This window comes from Solanum verrucosum, unplaced genomic scaffold (assembly GCF_900185275.1).
Source record: "Solanum verrucosum unplaced genomic scaffold, falcon-dt-bn FXZP01000050.1, whole genome shotgun sequence".
Classification (NCBI taxonomy): domain Eukaryota; kingdom Viridiplantae; phylum Streptophyta; class Magnoliopsida; order Solanales; family Solanaceae; genus Solanum; species Solanum verrucosum.
This window is the reverse complement of record NW_026020020.1, coordinates 2,408,293-2,436,239: the sequence shown is the minus strand read 5'-3', so window position 1 is coordinate 2,436,239 and position 27,947 is coordinate 2,408,293. Positions and strand designations below refer to the sequence as shown.

Sequence of the window (27,947 nt, the reverse complement as noted above, 5' to 3'; positions counted from 1 at the left end):
ATTCCAGCGATATTTACTTAACGGATTATACTTCCCAGGAGAGTCATACAAAACCCGCTTGTATTATGAGACCATTTTAACGAATACAGGTAGTGTTGAATTTCAGCACTTCTCAGGTTATAACACCAGCGAGAACGTTTATAACTTCTCCGAAATGATCATAAAGCAGATTATATCAATTGAAGATTGGGGTATATCCTCGATGAAAGAAAGGCAGATCAGCCTCAATAAAATCCCTACCAATTTCACTTATTGGGATTATATTAACGCTTTCAGCAAAGTCCTTTACTATAACAATGAAAGGCATAAACATACTTGGTTTATCAAGGTGTGTGCAAAGATATTTGTTGACCCAATTCCTAACTGGTTCTTGAACTGGTGGTCATACCACGGACCGACGATAAAGATTTTATCTGATCCCTTTTTAAAGTTATACAAAAACTGGGTTAAGGTTTCATAAGACCTTAATGATTTATATCACTCAGATCATGTTTATTATATAGAACAAATTGAACAAATTTATTTCTTCATAGAATTTTTGATTCCATGGATCCATAAATGGACCCCGGAAGTAGGTTTTACTGAAGAACAAATTCCATGCTTATATCGGATTTATTATAATAATTTCTGGGATAAATTAATGAAGAAGGATCCCATGACTAAATCATTATATGGCCAAGAATTATTGGACTCTATTTCTAAAAAAATCCAAGATTATGATACTATTCCTCACAAAGGAATAATTGCTGACAACTCCGTCAAACATATTGCCAGAAGAATTTTCATTCAAGATGAAAATAAAGAAGAAATGATAAAGGAGTATTTGGATGAAATAAGGAGGAATCTACTCCTCAATATCACTCACTATGAAAAATCAGACACTTCAATGAGAAGTGAAACAAGTGATGATATCGCAGATGATGCTCAAGAGGCCCAGCCTTGTGAATTGGCGAAACCCGTGACAAAAGATATGCTGTCTAAAGCAGAAGATTTACTTAGGGAGTTGAAAAAGAAAGACAAGATAACCACTATTGATTAACAGTAGATACACTGTTAACCCACAGTAGAAAAACTGTTAATGTACATTTGGAACCCATTGATAAGGGACCCATGGTCACTGTAAATCACTGTAGATCGGTCACTGTAGATAGATCATTTTTTCTTCTATAAATAAGGTCTTTTGTAGTTTGAAGGAGGGGCGTCGAAAAACACTCTCTCTTCAAAAGTTTTTTTTTTAAAGTTGTTTGTTTCTCTTAGTTTGTAAAGCTCTCGGTTTGCCGGAGGTTCGCCGGAAGTAAATAAAGTTGTTGATACAAGGTAATTTAATTCTCTACTTTTATTTATAAATCTTTTTATATCTCCGATCTGGAAGCTATGACTATGTCCGGCTAAAAAAATTATATCTATGCCGGATAACTAACTTCTCTTATATATAGACCATGAACGGATCTAAACTTTATTTAAATATAGAAGAATTTTAGTATGACTTCTCGACTTGGTTCTGAGATTGAGGTACAGTCAGATATAGTACTACTTTTATTGGCTTTGTCTTTATGACTCCGTCTGATGAGCCGTGGTTTTTAGCCCGAAATTGAGTTTGATAAGTAGGGCGCTTGATACCCAGTTAGAACTATCAGACACATGGGCTCAATAAAAGTATGTATTAGCTTCTTGACAGGCCCTTTGCTTGGGTAAAATAATTAAACCATGCAGTCTGAGAAACTATGTTAAAATTCTTGTGTATTTCGATTCTTATGTTTTCGTGTTATAAATTCTTTTGATATTTTATAGTGAAAATATGACATAACACTATAAATAAGTTAATTACATACAAGGTAATTTTAGAAACTTTCTTTAATGTGATACTTCTCACGAAGTTCAGTAATATATTTGATACTTCTCACATGTGATTTTTTTTAAAACCTTTTTATTTCAATGATTAATTTCAATCTTAAACATCGTATGTGTGGATTTATTTGCTTATCATTATTTGAATTTTTTGTTCAGTTAATAAAAAATATTCTTGTGTATATTTTTTGTGTATGTATATAGTTCATTCGATTTATTTTTAAAAATAAATATTGTTCAGTTAATAAAAAAAATTGTACGCTTTAGTTTAAAAAGTATTTTTGAATTGTACCTTAAAAAATGTTCATGAGGTACCAATGCATACCTTTGAAAAATTATTTTTTCGCTTAAAATAAATCTCTTTATTGAAGAAGACAATTAAATTTCTCATTAATAATAACTACAAATGACTATCTTATCTACTTAAGATTATACTTAATTATTTTGAACTACAAATTTAGTAAAATATAGTAATTAAGCGTAGATTCAAAAAAAAAAATAGTTGATTTTTTCTTTAAATATAATCAACTAAATAGATTAGTCTATATATATATATATATATATATATATATATATATATATATATATATAATGGATGTTTTTCAAGAGAAAAAATAATGTCATTTTGGAAACTAGATATTTCTAAAAAATAATTGATGATAAGACATTTATAACTATGTCATGAATAACACATTAGATTTTTATATCATAATCATTCCAAACAAGAACTAAGATATATAGAAATTGGTGAAATTATTTTACTAATTTTAATCATGAATACAAAACACAGTTACTCCAATAATATTAATTAATTGAGGATATTTCAAAAAAAATAAATAAAAGATCACTCAATACTTACTTATCAATTATAATACTTTAAAATAGATGTATTTTATGTAGGATACTATATTAAATTAGAAATATATTTAGTAGTATGTAAATAAAGTATAACATAATTAGGATATACATTTTTTTTAAAATATTTTCATTTAATATAGAATTTTCATTTAACTTAAATATATTCAATGTTTAAGTTAAAGGGAAAAAATGTCCAAAAATAAACTAGTTTATAGTGTGAATATGCCCTTTTACAATTTTGGCCAAATTTTTTATGCCCAAAAGGATTTTCCCATTAGGATGTACATTTTAAAAAAATTATTTTCATTTAATATAGAATTTTCTATCGAAGGAGACAATTAAAATTCATGTTAATAATATACATAAAAATATGTTTTTAAATATAATTTGAAAAATATTTCAATAACGATAATCAAAACTCAAAATACTTTAGAATTGATAAAAATCAGCACAACTACGTAATTTAATTTTTTAAAACATAATAATTAAATATGTAGTTTAATTTTTTAAATATTTAGTTTAATTTTTAAATATGTAGTTTTAAATACGTAATTTAATTTTTTAAAACATAATATTTAAATATGTAGTTTAATTTTTTAAAGCATAATAATTAACAAATATCAAAACAACAACATTAATGTGTAACTATCTTGGGTTGTTGTGAAATAGGATCGACACTTATGAGCTATATGATTTTTAGTATTTCTTTATTGTATCAATATCTACCGATTCTAAAGTATTTTGAATTTTGACTTTTATTATTGAACTATTTTACATTATATTTAAAAAATTGTTTAAAATTGAATTTTAAAAAATATTTATATAGATAATTTAAATTTATTCATATAATATATACAATAAAATTACTTAATTTTAAAAATTCTTAATCAGTTTCAAAAAAATATTAATTTGAGAGCAAAAAAAATTATTGTGACTACAACTATGTATACTTAATATTTTAACATATCATTTAATAGCAAACATTTTTTATATATATAAAACAACAAATAATACTAATAAAGAAAAATATGTGTGATGAAACTTTGATCTAGGTCATATTTAACAAATTTGTGTTGTCATTATCATCAGTGAACTATGAAGATGTTTGTCTTTCAATTTTTTTTCATAAAAGTTTATTTTGAAATCATAAAGAACTTTCTATATCCTTTCCTAGTTATTATAATTTTCAATGAGGCACCATCAACATTTGTGTTATAATATGATTCATTAATTTTAATGAGTCTTTATTTGTGTATGATGTGATTCATATACGTTTGAGGATATGAAAGTAATCACATAATGGAGGAAACATGATGATAATTTCAGTTTTCTTCATATTTCACTCACATACATTCTAAGTATAATCGGATAAAATATATTTTTATCATTTAACTTTTTTCTAGAAAATTCATGCATAACAACAACTCCTTTAAATAAATAAGAGTAATTGGTTTGTCAACTTGGTGAATTTCATATTTTTAATTTGAGTATTATAGATATAAATTTTTAATATTTAAATTTAGATATAATTTATCTTTTCGCGATTAGAAATTATAAAGTAAAATAGATAGCCTACACTTTACTCCTCTTTTGTACTTTTTTTTTTTTTTTTATCATTAAGAAATAAGAAATGAAAAATATATAAACCAAAAAGAATAAGTAGAAAGGAGGAAATTTAGAAATTGAAAAAGATATTTTTTTACTACTATTATCATATTTTTAATTTTCTTTTTAGATCTTGAAAATTTCAAGTAAGAAGAGTGGGTGAGATTTATGTTTTCTTTGGTGAATTTTGTGGTTTCTTTCTCATGTTTAATGATGAAATCATCAATAATTAATCTTATAAATTATTTTTAATGTATTAGAAACATAATTGAATAATATATTCAATATTTAAGTTAAAGGACAAAAATATTCAAAAATAAACAGTTTATAGTATAAACATGTCTTTTTACCATTCTAGCCAAATCATGCCAAAAGGATTTTTGGTATGATTAATTTAGTCTGCCTCGAAACTATGCTAAAGATACTCGAGATTTCACTTTGCCGGCGGCCTTGGTCAAACAAAAAAGTTAAAAAAGATATAAAATAAGGAAATTGAAGGGTGGTTTGGTATGTTCAACGGAAGTAGAATAATATTTTATGCTCCCCCAGTCCCCAAGACATGGTCAGACATGGTCATCTTCGCAAGAGAAATGCAGAAAATGGGACCCACTATCTCTGTAGTTCCCTTCTTTTTAATCATTCACAGGCGCCATGACTTCTCACCATTTTCCTTTTCTTCCCCTAATCTGACCGTGCTATGGCGGAGACTCACCGGCGGCGGAGAAAGTCGCCGACGTCCACATTCCAACTCGCCATCATTGTCTTCCTGGTGAGCTTAGTGAATTTGCAGTTCAGTTCAGTCAAGTTTGTTTGGAGTCAATCCATAGTCAACGGTGCCGGCACCGCTTCACAACTCGATAATCCGGCTGTGCTTGATTTAGTTACTCGAACTGTATATAACCGTATATACAATCTGACGCTAGGCCTTTTCGACAACCAATTTTCGGATAAATTCAAATTCTGCATTCTAAATCGGTAAATATTTGCTTATTATTATTTTTTTGTGTGGGGAAGGGGGAGTTGAATCACGAAGAGAGAACAGGGAAAGTGAAATATATATTTATAGTAAGAAAGGCAAATTGTTGGTCCAATTTATTCATTATATATATTATGTTCTCGGATATGTAGCTTATCCTTAATGATGATATGATGTGTTGCAGAGATGAAGAATGGAACCATGCCTTCAATTACTCATCTAATCTCGCTTTTCTCAGTGCTTGTGTTACCAGAACAAAAGGTATTTGACATTTTCAAATTCTATTTTCACAAAATGAAGCAACTGCTAGAGAGAGTCCTTTCAGACCTCCGGCAAAATGACTTTATCTACTACGTGTTCCTTTTTTTCTTTCGTGAGTTTGCAATTGTGATTTTAAGGTAGCAGCATGAGACTACTGGCATAAATTATCAACAACAGGAAAAAATAAAGGGGACAATTAACATCAAATTATTCTATTCATGTACATCACTTAGTGGTGTTGTTGATATGCTTTTGAAATAAAGTCAGCTTTTATAGTAATTTCTTTTGATGATAAGTTTGCAGTGGTCGCATTTGCTTTCACCTTGTTAGATCGTCACTCTTGTTCGTATTTGATGCTATATAAGATTGGATTAGCTAATCAAGTAATAAAGCTGTGATTACCATGTTAGGATTCACTCCTTCGATGGGCGAAACAAGTTTAGTTAACTATGGAACAATTAGATAAATTAGGTGGCATATTCAAGGGAAATTTATTTGTTATTGCAGAATGCAGAGCGAACTTTCAGGCCGTAGACTTCTCCGCGGACTGTCACTTCCCTCGCATCTAAACCGTTCAAGATATACAATCTTGTATATGATTACATTAGGCTTTTAAGATACAATATATCAATCTCTTCTTGTTTGTCCTATTTTATTTTGAGTGAACTATCCAGTTTGGCAGCCCAAAGTAAAAACCAACCAATATTATCCGAACTCATAAATTGCTATTAATAGCTAAATCCTTTCCTTTTTTTAATTACAAAGTTTGGCTAAAGCTTCCTTTTCTCTGTTTGTTTCTTGCTTCTGCCTTATTCTCACGTTTTTAGCCTTAATTGAAGCACTTATTTCTCTTGTATGCTCCTGTATTTTTGTCCACAACTAGGATCCGCTCTCAATGCCTTTGAATATTACTAGCAAGCTGTCCTCTTTACTTGCACTGTTGTATTCTCTATTGGCTGTGCTCTCGAGCATCTAACTAGCATCAATCTTCGCTATTTGAAGAACCATAAAAATGAAAAGAATATCACACCTCCAGTCACACTCACACCTGTAATTATTAGGACCAATTCAAATGCATTTGGGTTATTAAACATTGGTATTTCAAAATTCATACAAAAATTTCATTAGAAAACCTTAAATTATAATGAGCAAAAACTCCAATGAAAGCCATTGAAGCTCACTTAAGCTTGAGTTTGGAAGTTAGGGTTTCCAAAATCAATTTTTTTTTGAGTGGATGTTGGAATAGATTGGTACATCTTAAGGAGTTTGAATCTCAATTTTGGGGTGATTTGATGGAGATTTAAGGTGGTTTGAGTTAAAATTTTATTCAAACTCAAAGTAAGCGATGAACATGGAAGAAGATGAGATATGTATCCATGTATATATGTATGTGAGATACACGTGTCAGCAATACACCCAATGTAATTTCACAAGTGAGGTCTGGAGAGGATAGCGTGTTAGACCTTAACTTCACCTTGGGAGGTAGGGAGACTGTTTTCAAAAAAGGAACAATAACTACACCAAAATAATACAATAGTCGAAGTTCATAAAACTAAAGGAGTAATATTATGGTTACTAGTATGGAAGGATAACTAAAACAATATTTTATTACCTACTAACCTTCTACGTTAATCCTTGTCCTTTACAACCTCCTAGCTAAGGTCATGTCCTCGGTAAATTGAAATTGTGCTATGTCTGGTCTAATTACCTTTTCCAATACTTGTTCGATCTATCTCTACCTTTCCTGAAACCATCCATAGCCAATATCCCACACCTTCTCATTGGGACATCCATGCATTTCCTTTTCACATGTCCGAACCATCTCGGCATCGCTCCTGGATCTTGTCCTCCACCGGGGCCACTCTTACCTTGTCCATGATATCTTCATTTCTAAATCCCATTTCTCCTAGTACGACTACACATCCATTGCAATATCCTCATTTATGTAACTTTCATCTTCTAAACGTGAGACTTCTTGATTGGAGAACACTCTGCCCCATACGACATAGTTTGTCTAACCACCTGTTTGTAGAACTTGTCTTTAAGTTTTGGTGGCACCTTCTTATCAGACAAGACTCTAATACGAGCTTTCGTTTCATCCACCCCACACCAATATGATATGAGACTGTCATGACCTAAAAACTCAGGTCATGATGGCACCTACTAAATCCCATCAACAGGTAAGCCAACCCTTAGCCTGGTACCAACGTTAACAAGCCTCGAGAGCCGAAGAAAAAAAAGAAGCATAGTAAAATAGATTTGAGAAAGCTACGACCAAAGGCCAAGTACAAATCCGACATATACAAGAAATATACAGACTATCTCGAAATACAAAAGACTAGTCAGAAATACATATAAGAAGACGAGTCAACCACGAACCCCAATAAGCTCACCCTTAGTCTTCGGAATACCAGCTACAACAACACAAGGAATCAATAGAGTCGATTGGAGCTCGAATCTGTAAGGGAAAAAGATGTTGAGTGCAACATGAGTACCAAAACAACAACGGGTACTCAGTAGGCATCAAAGACCAACCAAACTCGAAATTACAATAACATAATAATAAGTGAGTAAATAATAGGGTAATAAGGCAACAATAAAGGCATAGCTAGGCATGAATCATAATAAAGCTACTAAGGTAAACGACGAATGCAAGAAAGCTATCTAAAGCCTAACTAGACCCTATAAGCCTAGAAAGCACAAACAAAGCATCATAGGAATAATTAGACAATCAATAACCCGACCGAAACCCCATAAGTTCGGCAGGTACACACAAAAGCTACACTACAAGGCACAACTTAGTAATAAACACCAACACCTTCTAGGAATCTGACATCGGGATAACATCTCCCAAAATCTTACGTCGAAATAGCTAGTCCTTCCTAGAATCTTACATTGGAAAGCCTTGTCAGAACCTAGCACACCCTGGAATCTTACATCAGAAAGCCTTGTTGGAACCTATCACACCCTGGAATCCTACATCGGAATGTCTAGTCCTTCCCGAAATCTTACATTAGAAAGCCTCATCGAAACCTAACACACCCCAAAATCTTACATCAAAATAACTAGACTTGTCTGGAATCTTACATCAGAAATCCTTAGAAACTCTTACATCGAAATGATTAAGAAAACTAGCTGCTACTGGAATCTCACATCGGATCATCTGTATAGAACCCTAGTATATTTTGGAATCTTACGTCGGAATAACAACAACACTAACTAGCCCCACTTGGAATCTCACCTCGGATCAACTATATCACAAAAAGGAATAGGGACCTGAACAAGTCTAGGTAGTCATCTCGCTAGAGCTAGCCGGTCACATGTACTAACAGGGCTACCTGAAGGTTACAATCTAGCTTGAAGGGTTGTATCTAACCTTTTTTCATTCTCGAATCAAGTCCCACGGGCCACAAAAGCCAACCTCTAAGGCAAATACTAGCCAAACCAATGCTAAGGCTCAATAACATCAATACTAAGGCCATCATAGCCTATTCACAATTCTTGGGAATAAACGAGACGTCAAACTAATCATGATCAAGACAACAATTATCCGAAGTAACCAAAATAAGGCCAAATCAATTCAATAACGATAAGAACAAGGAATCATGCTAAATATCAACCCGACACTTAGCAAATTATCATGTTAGAACAATCAACAAGCAAGGTCTAAGGATAGTAAGCCATAACCTGCCTCAGAAGTGAATACGCACGCTTCAAACTTTTGAACCGATGCTTTTCCCTTTCGAGCAGCCTCCAAACAATGGCACACTATCAAAATAGTGATTCTGGTGTCAATACGATCATTTTGACCCTCATAATGCAACAATCAATCTCAGGTCTAAAATTAGGCCAAAATTATTGTGGGACCCACTCAAGGAATCACGAAATTGACTCCGCCAAAAAGGTCCCAACTAGCTCAAGGAACTTGTACCCTAAAAATGGGCACAATCTAAGCTTTATCAAAGCCAAAACATCCCAACTATCAAACTTGGCCAAGAAACCCATTTCTAGCTAAAATCAACAAATTAAATGAAAACTTATGGGTTTAGGAGCGAGAATATCCACCCTTACGACACCCCTAAGCAACTCCTAGCTCAATGCTTTTTTTTTTTGAGAAAAGGGTAACTGTGTATTCACAAAAGATGATGATCATAGTATTAAGAGATAATAGATGTTACCCTTTTGTTTAGGAGTCTGTTATTAGTTTCCTGTATTTCAGCCATATGATGATATACGTAGTTAGTCATCTTTACTATTTAGGACTTTAATAGTTTCCTGTAAACTAGGTTTCTGTTAATAGTACTTTATCAGTTTTGTATTGGCTCTATTTAAAGAGAAGGTTGTACGTGAATAAAAGTATCTTTCTCTCCTATATCTCAAACCTTTATATGGGATCCAGAGCTTTTCTTCTCCTCCCAGAGTTCTAAGTTCCTTATTACCCACCCACCACCAATGGCACCCTCAGTTACCAATTCTGATGCAACTAACACTACCACCATTGTTCAATTCAACTCGGTTACCCAGCTTCCGATTAAACTTGCTGGCAGCCATAACTTCTCCTTGTGGAAGGCCCAAGTGTCCATGCTCATGAGAGGACACAATCTTTATGGTCATCTCGATGGTACTATCCCTGCTCCTGCCGAGACCACTACCACCAACAACCTGACAATTTCCAACCCCGATTATGTAAATTGGTTTCGTCAGGACCAGTTAATCCAAAACGCAATTTTAGCATCAGTAGATCCCACTCTTGCTGCTATTGTAGCCGCTGCAACCACAGCCAAAGCAGCCTGGGATTCCCTCCATACGGCTTATGCCAATAAGTCACAAACTCGCATATTCAGCTTGCGAGATCGCCTCGCTCGTCTCACAAAAGAGAGTCAACCTGTAACAGACTATCTCAACCAAGTTCGATCTCTCTGTGATGAGCTTGCGACTGCTGGAGCTCCTGTCACCAATGCCGAACTCATTATCAAGACTCTCACTGGTCTTGGACCAGAATACCGCGAAATCTCTGCAGCAATTCGAGCACGTGACACCCCAATTTCATATGCTGAACTGTTTGAAAAGCTTAGCGATCACGAGCTTTTCCTCAAACACAATGCTCCGCCTCAATCCACTCCAATTACTGCTGCTGTTGCTCAAAAGTCCAGCTCTCAAACGCGGACCAACGCCATCAACAATAATAGGTGTTCAAACAACTACCAGCAACGTTCTCAGTCAGGGCGCAACGCCCAAATGCATGCTGGAACCTTTCTCTGTCATATCTTTTGACCGACACCACCAACTACACTAGACCAACATACATCCTATTGTTAATATATGCTTTAACATATTTCTTTAGAAATTATAGATTTAGTTAGGTTCAGATTAACCTGATTGATCTTATATATATTTTCATGTCAGGTGACAGTTATTTAGTGTGCCATTTTTTCTCAACAGATGTTATGTGCTGAATCAGACCCAATTCAGCTCATTGAACTGGAGCACTTTTTCCTTTCTTTTTGCTCTGAGTTTTATATTATTGTTTCTCGTCATCTTGTTTATATGGAAGTGAAAATGATGCTGGAACAGACTGGATCTGACATCTTTTTCTTTCCTATTGCTAAACTTTTGTGCCATTATTCACTCTCTTCAGGCTACAGTACAGTTCAAAGATCTGATGAAAGTTATATATTGAACAGGGGATATTCAAAGAAGGTTGTGTACTGCTGCAGAAATTAGTTCCTACTTCAGTAACACCATAACATCAGGGTCCAATTATTTAACGCCCAACAGAAACTGTAATTTGACCTCTTGGGTTCCAGGCTGTGAACCAGGATGGGCCTGTAGCACCAACTCAGATCAGAACCCTGACTTGAGGAATTCTAGAGAAATACCAGCGAGAACTCTTGCTTGTCAGTCCTGCTGTGAGGGTTTCTTCTGTCCTCACGGTCTTACCTGTATGATACGTAAGTATATAACCAATATTATCAGCTTTTCGAAAAAAAATCAAAAAACAATATTATCAATTGCTTCTTCTTCAACCATTTGTGAGGGAAAACTACAAATTTAGAAGTTAATTTTTCTGTTATTACAAGGACTTGTTTTTCGTTTATGCTCTAGTATCAAGGAAGTTATCAATCACTAGCTTCTGGATTCCTGTGAGTAGACGGTGAAATCTTGTATGTAAGCATGTCTGCAGTAGCCTTGTGGTAAAATAATATAAGAGATAACTAGCATACTGTAGCTTTAGTTGAACAAGGAGGCTTCTATTGTTGTGTTTTTGGAAAATAGACAAGATAGTCCAATTATTTGGTTGTACATAGGACTAATAACCTAACAGTTGTTTCCTACATTTTACTCCCTTTTCTGAATCCTTAGTTAAAATAGCTGGTAAGGTTATCATGAACTGCTTGTGCTAAGGTTCTGGTATGATGTATGAATCTGTCTCTAGATGATGATATTTTAGTTCAAGATTTTTTGTGGATATATATAATTAACGTATACATTGACATCCTTCATGAACAAGTTCCATAAAAGGGATTGCTGTTGACTCAGCATACGTAGTGCCATGTCCAGTAATTTGATGTTTTGCTACATTGCCTTCAATATATGCGTGCACTACATGGATAGTTAAGTGTTGCTCTAATTTTTACTTATTTGGGTTACATATATTCAACTTCTTAAGTCTTAGTTTCTATTTTTTTTTTTGATAATTACCTTTTTCTGATTCTCAACAAAAGAAAAGATGCCTGATATCTTCTTCAATTTTCTAGCCTGCCCTTTAGGTTCCTACTGCCCACTTGCCACACTCAATAGGAATACTGGAATATGCGAACCGTGAGTTCAGATTCTTGATACAAGGCCTCTCTGATTTTCTTACATCTTACTGCCCACTTTTTGTTTGCATAACATGTTTATTGGTATGTCTGTAGATATAGTTATCAATTACCTCCTGGGCAGCCAAGTCATACTTGTGGTGGGGCAAACATTTGGTCTGATGTTCGCAGCAGCTCAGAGGTATTTTGTTCTGCGGGATCATATTGTCCAACAAATACGGAGAAGAATCATTGCAGTAGTGGGTACTATTTTATCTCAAAAACCCTGAAGTCCGGTTATTATCTAGCTGTAAATGTTCAAATAAGGCTTAAATCTGGTTACAGAAATCCCTTAGGAAATCCTTATTACTTAGTTATACTTGCACATCACACTTTTTTCGTGATATTTCATCAATTTTACTCCTCTTATGTCCTTTCAAGGCTAATCTTTACCCTGAAATTACAGGAACTACTGCCCCACGGGTTCTACGGCTGAGAAACGTAAGTTCCAGGTTGAGGGTGACCAATTATTTTCAGTACATTGTTAAAATAGTAGTCTTTTCATACAAAATAAATAACAAATGCATTTTTATTCCCATTAAGCATATTTCAGTTGGATGAGTTTAGATTCTTTCTCGAATGTCGCTGCTTCATGTAACATTCACCTCTTGATGGACTTTCAGGATGCTTCAAGTTGACTTCATGCAATCCAAACACTGCAAGTCAGAATATTCATGCATATGGGGCGATGCTCATAGTAAGTTTTGATTATTATCAAGTCTCTGCCTACCTGATATCCCTTCGTAGTTTCTTGCTGTTTCTAGGTTTATATGAAGTGAGCACTGGATTCAGTAATGCACTGTGGTTTCAATAAAAGTTTTCTATTCTGTTGCCATAACCCTTCTGCTGATAAAAAAATTTCAGAAATTATTGTGCTACCTTCCCTGTGCTGAAGTTAAAATTGGTTCCGCTCTTTAGTATTTGAACTTCTTCATTGATTGATGTTCAAGACATTATACCACCATAGGAGATTCAAGTCCTGTTCATCCTTGCAGGCAGCTTTAGCCACACTTCTACTTATAATTTACAACTGTTCGGACCAAATCATCACCGTACGAGAAAGGAGACTCGCTAGATCCCGGGAAGCAGCTGCAAAAGTTGTTAAAGAAAAGATACAGGCACGTGCAAGGTGGAAAACTGCAAAAGAGGCTGCTAAAAAGCATGCAGTTGAATTGCAAGGGCAATTTTCTCGCAAGTTTTCTCGCAAGCGAAATATCACAGTCAGTGACAAGGTCACAGTACTGAATGAGGAATATACTGATACCGATGGTAATTCATATCCATCACATGAGCACAGTACTTCTTTAGTGTCCAAGAAATCGCAAAGCGCATCTGAAGTAGAGGAAATAGGATCCAGTCCCTTGATGAAGATGATTAATGAGATTGAAGAACAAACTTTTGATAGTTCGGAATCATTCAGTTTGGAGATCAAAGAAAGAAATTTGAAAACCAAAAAGGCCAAAGGGAAAGCTATTCATACTCATAGCCAAATCTTCAAGTATGCATATGCACAACTTGAGAGAGAAAAAGCTCAGCAACAGCAGAATAACAACCTTACTTTCTCTGGTGTAATCTCAATGGCGACAAATACTGATTACAAGAAAAGACTTGTAATTGAGATAGGTTTTACAGACTTAACTGTTACTTTGAAAGGAAAAAAGAAGCATCTGTTACGATCTGTTAATGGAAAAATCATGCCTGGTCGTATTACTTCTGTCATGGGTCCATCAGGAGCAGGGAAAACTACTCTCCTTTCAGCTCTGGCAGGAAAAACTGTTGGATGTACAATTTCTGGTTCCATCCTTATAAATGGAAAATCAGAACCAATCCGTTCCTACAGAAAAATCGTCGGTTTTGTGCCACAGGATGATATTGTGCATGGCAACTTGACTGTTGAGGAGAATCTATGGTTCAGTGCAAGGTGCAGGTATGTAATAGTTGGTTCTGTTAGATATTATGTCCTTCGGAATCTTCATTATCTTATCATTTTTTAAAAATCTCCTTGGAAATCATGTTATAATGATCAGCACAGGCTACAGTTCAAAATTGTCAGTTACTTCTAAATCACCATATTGTTCTATTGACTACTGCTGGCTTGTATCTCAAGTTGATTTGATCCCTGTACTGTTGGTTCAAAAGATAAACTTGTTGAGTTTTTGTATTTTGTAAAGGTTGTCAGCAGATTTGCAAAAGCAAGACAAGGTTCTTATTGTTGAGAGAGTCATTGATTTCTTGGGCTTACAGAGTGTGCGGGGTTCCTTGGTTGGAACAGTGGAGAAGCGAGGTATCTCTGGAGGCCAACGGAAACGAGTGAATGTGGGGCTAGAGTTGGTAATGGAGCCATCACTTCTGTTTCTTGATGAACCTACTTCTGGACTAGACAGTTCATCTTCTCAATTACTTCTAAGAGCACTTCGACGTGAAGCCCTTGAAGGAGTCAATATCTGCATGGTTGTCCACCAGCCAAGGTAACCCACATAATTTGTTGACTTGGATACTGATACTACATTTACATTGATCCTTTCTGTTTATAGGTTATCTTGCAGCATATAACTACAAAAGCATGCAGTTCCTAATTGTAATGTCAGGAAGCCATAAATTAAGTGAATAATTTTTAAAACAGAAGAGATCTTCTTCTAGCTACTGGAATTCCCTTCTGATCGATGAATATGCTTTCTATTGTCTTGTAACTGAAATCCTTGCTTAGTTCTCCTGCAATAGGCAGTTAGCTTTCATCATATATTGGAAATCAACCCAGAAGTCAACAAAAAACTGTAAAGATGAATCTTGGGCCTAAATCAACCCCAAAAGCTAGCTTAATATCATCATTCATCTCTAGGAAACACTTGCTACTACTGTGACGACATGACATTACTGTTGCTATCCTATATATGTTACACAGCCAATAGGGACTTGATACATACTAAAAGACATCGGGGTTGAAATGCCCTTGAATAGAGTTATTGCTTTGTTGAGCCTGCTTGAGGTGCATCGAGAGAGCATAGTTATTGACCCAAGGGTTCTAAGCTGCTCCTGGTACTGAGCCACCAACTGCTTCAACTGATTAAACTCATTCCCTCTATCCTCGAATTCCTTCTGCCGCTCATGCTGGATGGCAACTGCTCGCTTTAAAATAGCATTCTCTTGTATAAGAGCTTCAAACTGCTGCTGGGGCATCATATTCTCCTTCTGGAAACCACAGGCCGCCTCTGTTGCACGAGCACATATGGCTTTCTCAAAAGCCTCAAGAGCTCGTGAAGCACGGACTTAACCATCATCTATATTAGACGTACTCTTGATCTCTCCAACAAAAAGATCCACCCATACTGTACCCTGCAAATGCACCACTTTTGCAGAAGATAAATCCTCGGCAGATGTGGTCTCACCGTTAGTTGTAGCGCAACTTCAGTAAAAACCTGGCTGCTGGACTCATGCGTAGCACCAGAGCTTCCTGCCACAGGCCCCAGATTATCACCAGATCCCAAGCGGAGCTCATTCAGGCGTTTGATAGCAGAATCTAGATCATCACCAGATTCTTCAAGTGCTCTCTCAACCAACTGCTTGTCCATGTCAGAGAAAGCATGAGAAGATGATTGAGTGCCAATGATGCAATCGAATTACTGGAAAAAACACGATCGGAATCAGAATTAGACCTCACCGGAGAAAAAGTACGGCGAATCCTCTTCGAAACCGGCGGTGGCACATATGGCGATGACAATGACGACTGAAAATCCTCAAACAAATTCGATCTCTTCCCGCACACTATAGCAGACATGATGTGCTGGAAAAAAATGCTCTTTCAGCTTTCTCCGATCAAAAGTTCCTCTTTTCCCGTTCCGATCATGCAGATTTATAAATTCAAAAAGAAATCTTAAAAAATTAAATAATTAATAGAAAATTAAGTATGAATTGCTAAAATTTTCTATGAATCTATAAATAATAGTTTTTAAATAAAAAGAAAAAAATATTTCCTCTTTAATTCTCTCTCGTGAAGAGAGAGGCTCCCCAGCTTCTCAAAAATGTCATTGATGAAGCTGTTCATGATCCCCGTAGCCTTGCTGGAAATCCCAATATCAGGATGAACCTGTTTGAGACTTTGAGTACCTTAAAGATGTAGATCTTGTAAGTCTCAACGCTCTTCTCGGCCTTCTTCTTCTTCTTCTCGCCGGAAGCGGCGTCCTGTGGTAGCTTCTTCCCGGCCTTTGGCTTCTTCTCCACCGGAGCCTTTCGGCGATGGTGGATTTCTTCTCCTTCGCCGTCTTCTTTTCTGCTGGTTTCTTCTCTGCCTTTGGTGCCATTGGAATTAAAAGAGAAAATATGAAAGTAGAAATTGAAAGCGGACGTTCAGGGGGTGAATTGATGCTCAAGCAGCAGTTTGAAGCTCTTATACAAGAGAATGCTTTTTTAAAGCAAGCAGTTGCCATCCAGCATGAGTGTCAGAAGGAATTCGAGGATAGAGGGAACGAGTTGAATCAGCTGAAGCAGTCGGTGGCTCAGTACCAGGTGCAGCTTAGAACCCTTGAGGTCAATAACTACGCTCTCTCGATGCACCTCAAGCAGGCTCAACAAAGCAAAAACTCTATTCCAGGGCGTTTCAACCCTGATGTCTTTTAGTATGTATCAAGCCCCTATTGGCTGCATAACATATATAGGATAGTAACAGTAATGTCCTGTCGTCACAGTAGTAGCAAGTGTTTCCTAGAGATGAATGATGATATTAAGCTAGCTTTTGGGGTTGAGTTAGGCCCAAGATCCATCTTTAATAAATTTTGGAACTGCAATTACAGTGAAGTGGACTTCTTAGGCTGCTAATTATTTCCTTTTCTCATTATCACCTTTTGCTGTTGCAGCTACACCTTATTCAACATGTTTGATGATTTGATACTCTTAGCAAAAGGTGGTCTTGTAGTCTACCATGGTCCTGTAAAGAAAGTTGAAGACTACTTTGCAGGCCTTGGTATCGAGGTCCCAGAACGAGTTAATCCTCCGGACTACTTCATAGATATTTTGGAAGGGTTGGTGAAGCCAAGCATCAGTTCAAATGTGAACTACAAGGAGCTTCCTGTGTTGTGGATGCTTCACAATGGTTATTCTGTGCCCCCAGAAATGCAACGGAGTGCTGCTGCGCTTGCATCTTCACCAGTGGAATTAAACATTGACACTCAAGCAATTTTTGATCATGTAACAGAGGAAAATTCCTTTGCTGGCGAAATGTGGCAAGACATGAAGACTAACGTGGAGCGCCAACGTGATATTATACTGCACAATTTTATGAGGTCAAAGGACCTCTCCCACCGGAGAACTCCAAATGTTCTTCTGCAATATAAGTATTTCATTGGAAGGTACATATTTGCGAAATCAATTTCTTTTAATTGGAGGGTTTGTTCTGTGTTTTACTATGAATTAATATTATAGAAAATATCTTTACAAATAGGTAAGTTAAAAAATTTCTTGAAGTATTTAACCACTGATCTGAGAATTGGAGTCCCAAATCATCTGTATACCCATTACCCAGCTCACTTTTTCACTAATTTTGACACTACCCAAGTCAAACAAAGTGGCCTGCATATTTATGTGACCTAATATTTTCCTGGAATTGCTCGATAATTGATATCATTATCTGTTTGCTGTTATCACGACCAGTATCTAGTTTTAGTTTAGTTACATCAGTATTGGCATGCAAGCAATTTATCCAGCGTGATCAATAACCCTCATAGAATCTTAAGCCATTGAAGAGGAGAAGTGTAGCTGAAGCTGCCTGCAAGAAGGAGCAATATTTTGAATCTTCTACAGTGGTCTAATGTTTTGAGCATCAGTTTACAACCGTAGTGATTTTGTTGATACAAACAAAGAAAGATGATGGTTGTTAACATACCCTTACACTTAGGTAGTTTGGGACACATTTGCATATTCTCCGCTTGTGGCCAGAAGTAAACTCTAAAAAGAAGAGATAAGGAATCTTCCAGAATCAAGGTTTTTTCATCAAAATGAAGGTCGGTCAATTTTTATAAGATCCACTTCTTCCCTCAAACAAAGATCCTCACAGAAATTCCAGCGTTCTGATCTGGTAGCAATCAAAGGAAATTCTGTTGTTCCTAGGATTATATGTCGTTAACTGAATCTATCTTGATTAAACTTTTCTAGCCGTTGGCAATGAATCAACTTCTCAAACATAAAAGTAAAGAAATGGAAAAAAAGAAATATGTGCAAAATAAAGAAATAAAAAAAAGAAGCGCATCGCTCTTCTTCTTCATATGTCTACTTATTTTTGACCCTGTTAAATTAGGTCTTAGGCCTAACTCACACCCCAAAAGCTAGCTCAAAGGGAGGAGGATTGCCCAAGCCTTATAAGGAGTCCACCCATCTCATTAACCACCGATGTGGGACTTTTGTCATTCTTTAACAGACCCCTTGTGTTAAGTTGTCATCAAGACCTATGTATAAGATACTGTGTCTGCACACAGCTAGCATTTAAGAAAGTTGATCATTCCTCGTCAAATTACTGTCTCTAATCACATTCAGGCATTTCAAAGAGGCATTATGTTTGGTTTTTTTCTTTTAATGTATCTGTTACCTATTAGTTGGGACTATGTTTTAGTTATGTCAGTACATTTTCTTTAGGTTATGTTTTCTAGGAGTCTTTAGTTCTATCTGAGATTTAAATGCTAGTAGAAAATATACAAAACTTGTAGTATTGTTACGAAAAATGGTCAAATATGGCCTTAAAGTATTCAAAATTGAGAAGATATGCCCTTCACTAAAAGTATAGCTCTCATATGCCCTTACCATTCAATAGTTGGTCCAAATATGCCCTTAATTTAACTGGAGCCTCCAATTAACCTAATAAGGTGATTAATAAGGGAAAAAGGGCTAAATATGCCATTACAGTAGTGAAATTGAGCAGATATGCCCTTCATTAATAGTCTAACATTTCTTTAACATGTACAGATTCAACAGTTCCTTTCTACACATGTTTATGTAACAATCAGTGCTAAGCACTAATTTCTAAATCTGAATGTAAAAAGTTCAGCTCAAGTTAATATTGTTATTTTTTGTACATATTGAAGATGCAAATAATATGTCGATGTCCCTTACCAAAAAAAAAATCTTTATCAATGTAACAGATGTTTATATCTTCGGTGATAAAATTGTAATTTATAACTATAATTTTGCTCTTCAGTTTTCTGAGTTTTTTCACTATGATTCACGTATTCCCTGCACTACACTTGTGTCCTAAATTAAGGAGAGATAATTTCCATCATGTTATATAAAATAAACCAGATCTAGTGTTAAAAGTTTAATTATATTGTCTAAATCAATATATTTCCGGAATAACTGCAATCCTCAAGAGTTGGGTTTCTCAGCGGAGAAACATTGTTACACGAAATGAGTGGGGTTGAAAGGGGTTTGTGAGCCAAAAAGTTAAAATTTTAACTTGGTTAAATCTGAGAAAATCGTTGATTGAGTATCATTCTTGGATATTATAACCAAAGTGCATATTTGTTCAGTTTCACATACTTTATAGGGCATATTTGGCCCTTTTTTCGCTTATCAATCAGCTAATTAGGTTAGTGACCACTTCCGTTAAATTAAGGACACATTTGGACTAACTATTGAACGGTGAGGGCATATGTGAGCTAAACTATTAACAAAGAGCATATCTTCTCAATTCAAATACTTTAATGGCATATTGGACCTTTTCTGTTATTATTATTATTATTATTATTATTATTATTATTATATTTTTGTATAGCATAGATCTAGGATGAGCTTAAATGAGAGGCATGGTCAATGAGGATTCGTAGAGCTGATCTCGACTTGCTTGGGATCGAGGCTAAGTTGTTATAGTGTAGTTGACTGAGGTTGATATCAGACTTGGAGATTTGGCAAGTCTGTAAATTTTGTAACTTCCTCCGACAATTATGTTGAAAATCAGGTCATTATTGGGCTATAACGTCAGAGCAGGTCAAGTTTGACTTAATTGTTGGAAAATGTTATTTGTTGTGAGCATGTATTTACTTACCTGCCACTGCTGGATGCATCGGTAAATTTATTTAATTGAAAATAAGCTTCAAACTTAAGCTTTTTTGACGCTTCAGTTGAATTCTCATATAATGTTTTTCTTTTTGAACTTATCCCAGGTTAAGCAAGCAAAGATTACGAGAAGCAAAAATGCAAGCAATAGATTATCTTATTCTCTTAGTTGCTGGAGCTTGCTTAGGATCACTAACCAAAGTGAGGGATGAAAGCTTTGGCGCACCTGGCTATACACACACTATAATTGCTGTCTGTAAGTTGAATAACCTTCTAGTTCAGAGTATAATTTCTTTTCCTGAAGTTCTGATTCAGTTTTTAATTCTTATAATTCTTCTTCAGCTTTGTTATGCAAAATTGCGGCTTTGAGGACATTTGGATTGGACAAGTTACAATATTGGAGAGAAAGTGCTTCTGGCATTAGTAGCATAGCTCATTTTGTTGCCAAAGATACAATAGATCATTTTAACACCGTGATAAAGCCTGCTGTATATCTTTCAATGTTCTACTTTTTTTGCAACCCAAGATCTTCTTTCGCAGATAATTATGTGGTGTTACTGTGCCTTGTGTATTGTGTGACTGGAATGGGTTACACATTCGCCATCTTCCTAGCACCAGGTCCCTCTCAGCTAGTAAGCATGAATTCCCTGTGAAACATGTCATATTTCTACAATGTTAGTTTCTTTTCATACCTCTGACTAACATGCTTCACTTATACATAGTGCTCGGTACTTGTTCCTGTGGTTTTGACGCTCGTTGCATCTCGCACCGATGGTGGTAAATTCCTCAAGATCTTGGCAGATTTATGCTATCCAAAGTGGGCACTGGAGGCATTTGTCATCGCAAATGCTGAAAGGTATGTTGTGACAATTCCCTATTGTAATTGAGCTATGTATGGTTCAACGCTTTTACTTTAATAGTTCTAGTTGTGCAAATCATGGCTTTCCCTTAACTGAAGACCATTCAAATGTTTGAATTATAAGTATATATAATATGTAAGTATACATTCTCCCCCTCTCTCACACACGTGTGGGGGTGGGGGGGGGGAGGGAGGGAAGAGCGGGACATGACGTGTGTTAAGATTGAAATAACCGGGTATCATGCAAAAGCTAACAAAGTAAACCTTGGACAACGATAAATAACAAAATAAAAGACATACACCAAAAAAATATACTCCCTCCATTTCATTTTATATTAGTTTGACTCTTCAAGGAGTTAAAGGAAAAAGAAAGACTTTGAAAACTCGTGGTCTTAAAATAAAGATGCGTGTAATGTACGAAAATGCCCTTTGAATTTTGTGGTCTTGAATATGTCAGGTAGGATATTGGGCGTAAAATGTTACTCAATATAGAAAGTGACATTTTTTAAAGGGATTATAATGGAAAGTGAACAAACAAATTTAAACAAAGGGAGTAATAATTTAATATAGTTTGGTCAAATATGGTTTGGTCAATTGACCTACATACGAAAAAAAAAGAGTACAAAAAATATCTAGAGACTCTTCAACTCTAAATTACTTCGTTGTGGATGTTGTGAAGTGTGAAGGAATCATCAATTTATACACGTCCGAAACATTTTCCTTCAAGAAATCAGCCGAATACGAAATAGATTTATATTTTTCTTCCCGGAAAAGAAGAAATAACTATGGTAAATGCTTTAACCTTCAAGAAGAAACAAAATCCAAATAAGGTAAGAAAATCAGGATAAACACCTAATAATTGTTACCCTTGGCCTTAATTTTCTATCGAAATAAACTTGATTCACTTTCTTCACATAATCTTCAACATATGACTGCTGCTTGCCATGTTCAAAACTAAGGTTAAAATACGTATGGGTTAAAAATGGTAAAATATCCTATCCAAATAAGGTAAGAAAGTAAGGATAAACACATAACAATTGTTCCCCTTGGCCTTAATTTTCTGTCAAAATAAACTTGATTCTCCTTCACATAATCTTCAGCATATGACTGCTGCTTGCCATGTTTAAAAATAAGGTTAAAAATGCGTATGGGTTAAAAATGGTTATAAAATATCCTTATTTTAATCTCTTGAGATTTAGTAGCAACAATGTTGAAAATTCCACATGGAATAGCACTTCGGTAAATTTTTTTAGAAAAAAGTCCTTGCCATCTTGCAGCTAGAAATGTGCCCACCTTGAACTTGTCTTCAACCTCACTCTAATAATTGAATTGTAATTACCAAATGTGATGCAAAAGCTAACAAAGGAAACCTTGGACAACGATAAATGACACAACAAAAAGAAATATACCAAGAAAGATATAATAATTTAGTACAATTTGATCAATTGGCCTACATATGAACAATTCACTAATATTCGGTACAAAAAATATCGAAAGATAATTCTCCCCCTAAGTAGAACATCCAACTCTTAAGGACTACATTGTGGATGTTGTGAAGTAAAGAAGAAGAGATCCTCAATTTATAGAGGTCCAAAATTTTCTCCTCGGTGAGAAATATAGCAAAAGAATATTATTGAATTGTTGTTGTGTCTACATTATTACATTGAGACCCTATTTATAGACACGAGAATACAATCTTTTACCAAGTAGGATACTATTTACTATTTCTATTCCTATTCCTATTCTAAATAGGATTGCATAAACTTATTCCTATTCTAATAGGATTGTATAAACCTATTCCTACTCTAATAGGATTGTATAAACCTATTCATCTTCTAACACTCCCCCTCAAGCTAGTGCATACAATTCATGTACCTAGCTTGTTACAAATGTAATTAATACGAGGATCGATGAGGGGCTTGGTGAGATATCTGCAAGTTGATTAGTCGACTTCACAAAACTGACAGTCAATCTCAATGTGCTTGTCTTCTCATTAAATACTGGATTTGATGCATAATGTCAATCAATCTCAATGTGCTTATTTCTCATGAAATATTGAATTTGATGCATAGTGCTGATAAAACACAGAGTGATAAAATTACAGTGTTGAACTTTCCAAACCAAACTTGCAAAGACTATTTCAGACCATAGAGTGACTCACATAATCAACATACAAGGCTACTAAACTCCCCATGAGCAACAAAGCGCTCAAAATCTAGTATAAAGTATATGGATCATGTTGGAATCAATAGATGAGTCGATATTAAACAAGAAAGTCACCGAAAATTGGTAGGGTCAGAATTATGGCACGACCCTACTGAAAAAGAAAAAATATACGGGTAGGGTTGGAATGATGGCACAACCCTACGCAAATTAGATTTGAGGAGTCACCAGAAAGACGAATGGAACTATGCAAATCAAATCTGAGGAGTCATTGAAAAGACACATGATGCTATGCAACTCAGATATGAGAAAGTAGTTCGGAAAAATCAACGGTACTACACAAATTAAATATAAAAAGTAGTTTGGAGAGATGCACGGTGCTACGCAATTCAGATATGCAAAAAAAGGTAGTCTACGGAAGGATGGCACGGTGCTACACAAATTAAATATGAAAAAGTAGTCACTGGAATGATGGCATAGTGCTACACAAATTAAATATGAAAAAATAGTCACCGAAAAGATGCACTGTGACTTTTGCTAACATAATCATTGACCAGACGGGCAACATATATGGGTAATAGCCACTCACCGGCAATGGAAGCTCTTTGATTCTCTACCAAGATCGTACCATGTAAGAAATATAGGAAAATAATATTATTGAATTGTTGTTGTGCCTACATTATTACATTGAGACCCTATTTATAGACACTAGAATATAATCTTTTACCAAGTAGGATACTATTTACTATTTCTATTTCTATTCCTATTCTAAATAGGATTGTATAAACCTATTCATCTTCTAACATCCTCCAAGAAAAAGATTAGCCAAATACGAAAGAGATTTATCAGTTACCAATTTCAAAATATGAAAGAAATTTTGTTTTTATTTTAGGAAGAGCAAAAATCAATTATATGCATTGTCCTTCCTTTCGAGAAAAAAAGAAAATTTGGATAAGATAAGAAATACATGTAGGTATGATTGTTGGGTTTTGACCCCTTTTTCGTTCTTCTTTCTTTTTCTTCTTCTTTTGCTTAGCTAATAGCTATACTCCTAGGTTGGCGAGGCCACCTCTCACCAGTGGAGAGATGCCTTCTTGTTGATCTTAGTCCTATTTTCAGTTATCCTTATTATGGATGCACGATGATGTAAAATGAGTGGCAAGCTGCAAAACATATAGTGCCTTGAATTCCTAATAATTAAGCATGAACTTTTCTTTGTGAAATAAAACACATCTATAAAGATTATCACCGTACTCCCTCCTTCAATGCCTTCCTAAAAAAAGGGAAGGAAAAAAACATGAATAGGTTCTATGAGATTTAAAAGGACTTCTAGAGGGGGGCCTATATCATTGATCTAAGTTGGTGGACAGTGGATGTGAAAAGTGCTTATTTACACTGTTCTCCAGTTTTTAGGGCACCGAGTTCGATAGCAGTTACTTACTTATCTTTAGAATTGCTGCTTGGTTACCCTTGTGATTTTTGTCGTCAATATTTTTCTTTTCTACAATATTTTCAGCATAGCTTTTACTTTCGAAATTCGCCAAACCTGTTTTAAAATGCTGTTCTTGGGCTGAGGGTCTATTGGAAATACCTCTATAGCCCACAAGGTAGAAGTAAGGTCTGCGTACACCCATCCTCCCCAGACCCCACCATGTGGGGTCATACTAGGTCTGTTGTTTATTTCTTACAAATGCATTTGACTGACATTCTTTTTATATCTTTCTCGATTTTAACCAAAAGTTGCGTCTTGATGACCACTGCTGTAATCAAATTTCCATTGATGAAATAGTTGCAGCTATATATTTCCACACTAATATTTTTGTGCATAACTCCAGGGAATTTACATGACCAAGTCGTAAATTAGCAGTTAGGTTGCTTGAGCGATGCCTCTATTCATACTTCTTCTTTTCCAATGCACCAGAATTCGGTAGGAATTACCGATGCCAGCTTTAAATGCAAGGGCATATAATGCATTTAGTCCAGTAGGGCTAATAGCTTGACTTGATACTATGTTCATGCATCACCGATCACGTGCCACTAGACTATCTTAGGCACTCTTCTTATTCTTCATGTCAAGAAGTAGAATCGTTCTCTGACCCTACCTATACTAGAGAGAAGAAGTCTTATAGCTGCGACCTTTAATCATAAGTTCATGAAAGATTTTATCTCAGTAGGTAGAAGGTGATGATGTCAAGAATTTAAGGTCATCATCTCCTTGACTAGACCATGTGTTTTGCTTCACAAGTATTGTGTCCAGTTGCCTTGCGAAGTTACATTTAATGCCATTCTCATTTTAACGGTTTGTGGAATTTTCTAATTCACTCTCTTAGATTCTTAGCCTCTTAGAGTGTCTTCCATATGACGGAAAATACTACTACAACATCATACCGAATGTAATCCATAGAAAATGCAGTACTTTAGATATCAATCAATCACTATTTCAATGATTTTCCACAAACAATGTATAAAGTTGAAAATGCGTACAATTTTCAAATTCAAACTTGAATGCACGTAATAAATCATGATGTTGTGTGATTACAGGTATTATGGTGTGTGGCTCATAACTCGTTGCGGTGCACTTATGAGCTGGGGATACAGTCTTCATGATTGGAGTCTATGTTTGTGCATTCTCCTGCTCATAGGTTTAGGTAGTCGAATCATTGCTTTCTTTGGCATGCTAAGCTTCCAGAGGAAGTGAGAATTGATAATTCATCTCACTTCTCTTTGTAGTTAAATCATTTTCTCCATAGGATTCTATCCTCTATTGCTGATATATATAACTCCTCATCTTCTGCAATGAAATTATTGAGCTCTTCTGTTCCGTTTAGCAACATTGACCTGCATTATTTGCACAAATGAAAAAAAAGAAGGAAAAACACCTTTATACTTTGCCACTAATTTGCCTCTAATTTAGACGGCAGGACAAACTCAGAAATAAGTAATCCACCCCTCATTACATTCTCCTCCTGTTCCTCCTAGCAGTTTTAAATTTAACTTCAAAATAAGCATACTTTTTAATGTTTCTTGTTGTAATGTTATACTACCAACAATATAGACGAGATATGGAGAGTAGAATGTAGAGATCATTTTATTTAATAGCTTTCAAGGGTTACTTATAATAGTGAATGAAAATTCTATTTATAGGCTGGATAATCACTTCAAAAGTTATTATGTTAAATGTCCAAATGAATATACACTCTTATCCAAAATGGTTCATATAATTTAGGGAATATGTATTCATGAATGTAAGTAGTTTATGTATTACTAAATAGATAATCCACTCATTTAATGGATTTATGACACCTCTCCTGGGATGTCCAAAGATAATGTGTCTCAATGAAAAAAGCCTAGAGAAGGAAAAAGAGTACACACATCTCATAATAGCCTTGAATGCTGCCTCATAAAAAATATTACTAGGAAAATCTAATGTGGATAAAATATATCTATATATAATAGGAGAATAAAAAATGCTTACGTTGTCAGCACCACAAAATTTATAGAAATATTAAATAATAAATAACAATTTAAAAAACAAATTATTTTTAAAAAATAAACATAAATTTAAAACCGTTTTTTAAATTTGTTTACCTTAAAAATTGTTGTATTGATTTCTTTTTTTTAATAAATTAAATATGTTTGTTCCTAATAAAATGCTATCTGTCTAATTTTTTTAAAATAAATTTTATAAATGTAGAAGTTAGAGTTTATGAATTATCAAAATTAATTAATTTAAAATTAAAAAAAAACAAATATTAATTTAAAATTAAAAAATGACATTACTTTTGTTAATACTTATCTAAATAAATTCGTTTCAAATAGTAAACTGTGAAAACCAAAAGTTGTAATAATTCATGAAATAAGAATTCTCAAATTATAAATTTAAGTGAATATTATTATCTTTTAAATATCCGCGCAACGTGCGGGCACGAATACTAGTTATGGTTAAGGAAAAGAGTGCAACACATATTTCACCCCCCCAAAATGAAAGCTTTACTTGATATCTCAGAGACTATGATTTCTAATGATGTTGACAATGCCTTAGTGAATAAGTTTGCAAGATTATCAGTTGAACGAATCTTTTGAACGTCTATCTCACCACAAGATCATGTGTGAATTTTTTTTCGTGAAATATGTTTTGTCTGGTCTCCTTTGATTGTATCTTCCCTTCAATCGAGCTATAAATGCAACATTATTTTTGTATGTGGTGACTGAAATATCTCTTTCTAAAGAAAAAGCACATATTTCCTGAATATGATGGATCATTAATCCCAACCAAACACAGTTTCGACTTACTTCATAGATGAATATTATTTCTGTATGATTTGAAGAAGTAGCTCCTGGTGTTTGATTCATTGAATGCCAAGATATTATTGTGCCTCAACATGTAAACAAGTAGCCCATTTGCAATCGAGCTTTATGCGGATCGATAATGCATCTACATCATCAATAATTTCTGACTCAGAGATTGATCATTCCAATTTTG

The 27,947-nt window shown here is 34.8% G+C and overlaps 1 protein-coding gene and 1 pseudogene across 1 annotated transcript; one reads left to right on the top strand and one right to left on the bottom strand.

Annotated features, from left to right (window-relative positions):
- Positions 1-4,822: 4,822 nt before the first annotated feature.
- On the top strand, positions 4,823-26,253 carry LOC125821026 (ABC transporter G family member 24-like). The gene is made up of 14 exons (XM_049500452.1): positions 4,823-5,286; positions 5,472-5,548; positions 11,233-11,499; positions 12,307-12,370; positions 12,466-12,612; positions 12,815-12,849; positions 13,032-13,105; positions 13,404-14,335; positions 14,580-14,876; positions 17,259-17,750; positions 20,550-20,698; positions 20,785-21,074; positions 21,165-21,298; positions 26,006-26,253. Exons 1-14 carry the CDS (start codon positions 5,009-5,011, stop codon positions 26,160-26,162), a joined length of 3,393 nt encoding a protein of 1,130 aa, XP_049356409.1. The 5' UTR covers positions 4,823-5,008; the 3' UTR covers positions 26,163-26,253.
- LOC125821035 (uncharacterized) lies at positions 15,332-16,271 on the bottom strand (annotated as a pseudogene).
- Positions 26,254-27,947: the final 1,694 nt, after the last annotated feature.

What these genes read in the sequence shown, in the direction of transcription:
- LOC125821026 (XM_049500452.1), top strand. Translation starts at nt 5,009, where the DNA reads ATGGCGGAGACTCACCGGCGGCGGAGAAAGTCGCCGACGTCCACATTC. An exon ending in AAGAATCATTGCAGTAGTGG is followed by an intron (nt 12,613 to 12,814) that starts GTACTATTTTAT and finishes CTGAAATTACAG; the next exon opens with GAACTACTGCCCCACGGGTT. An exon ending in GGGTTCTACGGCTGAGAAAC is followed by an intron (nt 12,850 to 13,031) that starts GTAAGTTCCAGG and finishes ATGGACTTTCAG; the next exon opens with GATGCTTCAAGTTGACTTCA.